The sequence below is a fragment of the Frankliniella occidentalis genome, unplaced genomic scaffold (assembly GCF_000697945.3).
Source record: "Frankliniella occidentalis isolate FOCC.00 unplaced genomic scaffold, Focc_3.1 Scaffold108, whole genome shotgun sequence".
Classification (NCBI taxonomy): Eukaryota; Metazoa; Arthropoda; class Insecta; order Thysanoptera; family Thripidae; genus Frankliniella; species Frankliniella occidentalis.
In genome coordinates, this window is record NW_026267237.1 from 488,702 (window position 1) to 490,369 (window position 1,668).

General features: G+C 30.8%; 1 protein-coding gene across 1 annotated transcript in view; it reads right to left on the reverse strand.

The window, feature by feature from the left end:
• Positions 1–356: 356 nt before the first annotated feature.
• LOC127749943 (uncharacterized) overlaps positions 357–1,668 on the reverse strand; it is a 2,045-nt gene continuing 733 nt past the window's right edge. The window contains exons 2-5 of the mRNA XM_052270068.1: positions 1,500–1,617; positions 1,353–1,407; positions 829–907; positions 357–738 (exon numbers count right to left, since the gene is read on the reverse strand). Coding sequence (XP_052126028.1) covers positions 527–738; positions 829–907; positions 1,353–1,407; positions 1,500–1,617 — 464 coding nt within the window. The 3' untranslated portion in view covers positions 357–526. The remainder of the gene's footprint in view (positions 739–828; positions 908–1,352; positions 1,408–1,499; positions 1,618–1,668) is intronic.

A 1,668-nucleotide genomic window follows, 5' to 3' on the forward strand; every position in this document is an offset into this window, starting at 1 on the left:
GTATCAAGATTCCAACTACCAGTTTTGATTACTTAAATAATCCAACCCTTCACAAATTAACTTTATTGAATTCATAATTTATCACCATTATTTCTGTTTATATAGACAATGCATAACAAAGAAACTGAAGAATGGCGAAAGATGTATGTGACCTTTGCTCAACGTTAATACGTACCACAAGAGCATTGACTGCTGCTTCCACCGTGGTGAAATTTATTATGTAACTTTTGTAAGCTGGTGTTGTTTTTCTGGAGGAATGGTGCAATTTTTAATATTAGTAATTTAGCAAAATTGTGTTCATTATACAGTAACAATTTATTGTTGTAGGAAGATGTGGTGTAAGTAATTGTACTTACCCTGACACCACTTGATCAATTTCGAAATTGATCCCTTTTTTGGCAAATTGCTGTTGTAGATCAGCTTTATCATAGTCTTGTATGAATGGAAATAGAAATTGATTAATAGATATATGACATGTAGAATAATGAAGTGATGAACGGTAATGAATGGGAATTATAATAATTACTCACGGTAAATTGGTCACATATATAGAGGAGGTTGGTGGTATATTTTTAGTCCTGTCAATTCGCTTATGTAGATTTTTGTAATGCATAGTACGGTAGATTGCCCCAGTTTTGTTTTCCTTATTTGCAGGAGAGACAATCACTGTATCGAATTTGGATTTCTCGACTTTCATCACATTGCTTTTTAATGGTGTTTTGTTCAAGTTGGTCATAGCTGAAAATATATATGGAAATGTTATGTTATTGTTATCATTTGAGAATAAAGTATTATAATAAAATGTATGAATTGATTGATTGCAAGTACCTCTTTGAGCATCCACATATGATGCAACCTCAATGTGAGCATGATCGTCCACAATGTTGATAGCTTGGATGTCAGCATGCTGAGTCAAATTTTACATTGGCATTTCAGTGGCAATGAGTGACCAAACATAAAGAAGAGTAAGAGAGTGCAAACAAAATTTGTAGGAGTTTTGATTGTAATACTGTACGATCTCTTATTTTAAATATATTGTACTTATTTTAAACAGTATAAGTTTATTACTTACCGAACAATTTAAACAAATGTTTCAGTTTGACATCCTGTAAACGAAATGAAATGAATTATAATATTATATTTTTGAAATTATGTATTGATTGATAATTTCAATTCAAAGTACTATTGTTACCTTATTTAAGTTGGACACATATAAACAAGCGGTGTCCTTTTTTTCATTATCAATTTTATCGTCATTATCCTTTTTTTCATTATCAATTTTAGTGTCACTCCTTTTTTTCATTATCAATTTTATTGTCACTATCCTGTTTGTCATTCTTGACAATTGATACTGTATTTGTATTAGTATCCTCTAGGGATGTTGGTCTAACGTAGTCTTCCGGAGCACTAGAATAGAAAGAAATGTATGCAGTTTCAGAGTTTGTCACAAGGGTGACATATAAAATTAAACAATCATTTCAAATGAATGTGGTACGTACTCTGGTTCTACCAATTTATATTTTGACAATAAATCATTGTAATTATGAGCTAAATGCTTAAATGCAGCCATGGTATAGTCCTTGTTCATTATTTCAACTTCACATTCGTGCAGAGCATCTGATGTGCAAATTAAAATTTATGAAAAATAATGTCATGGTCATTATTAGA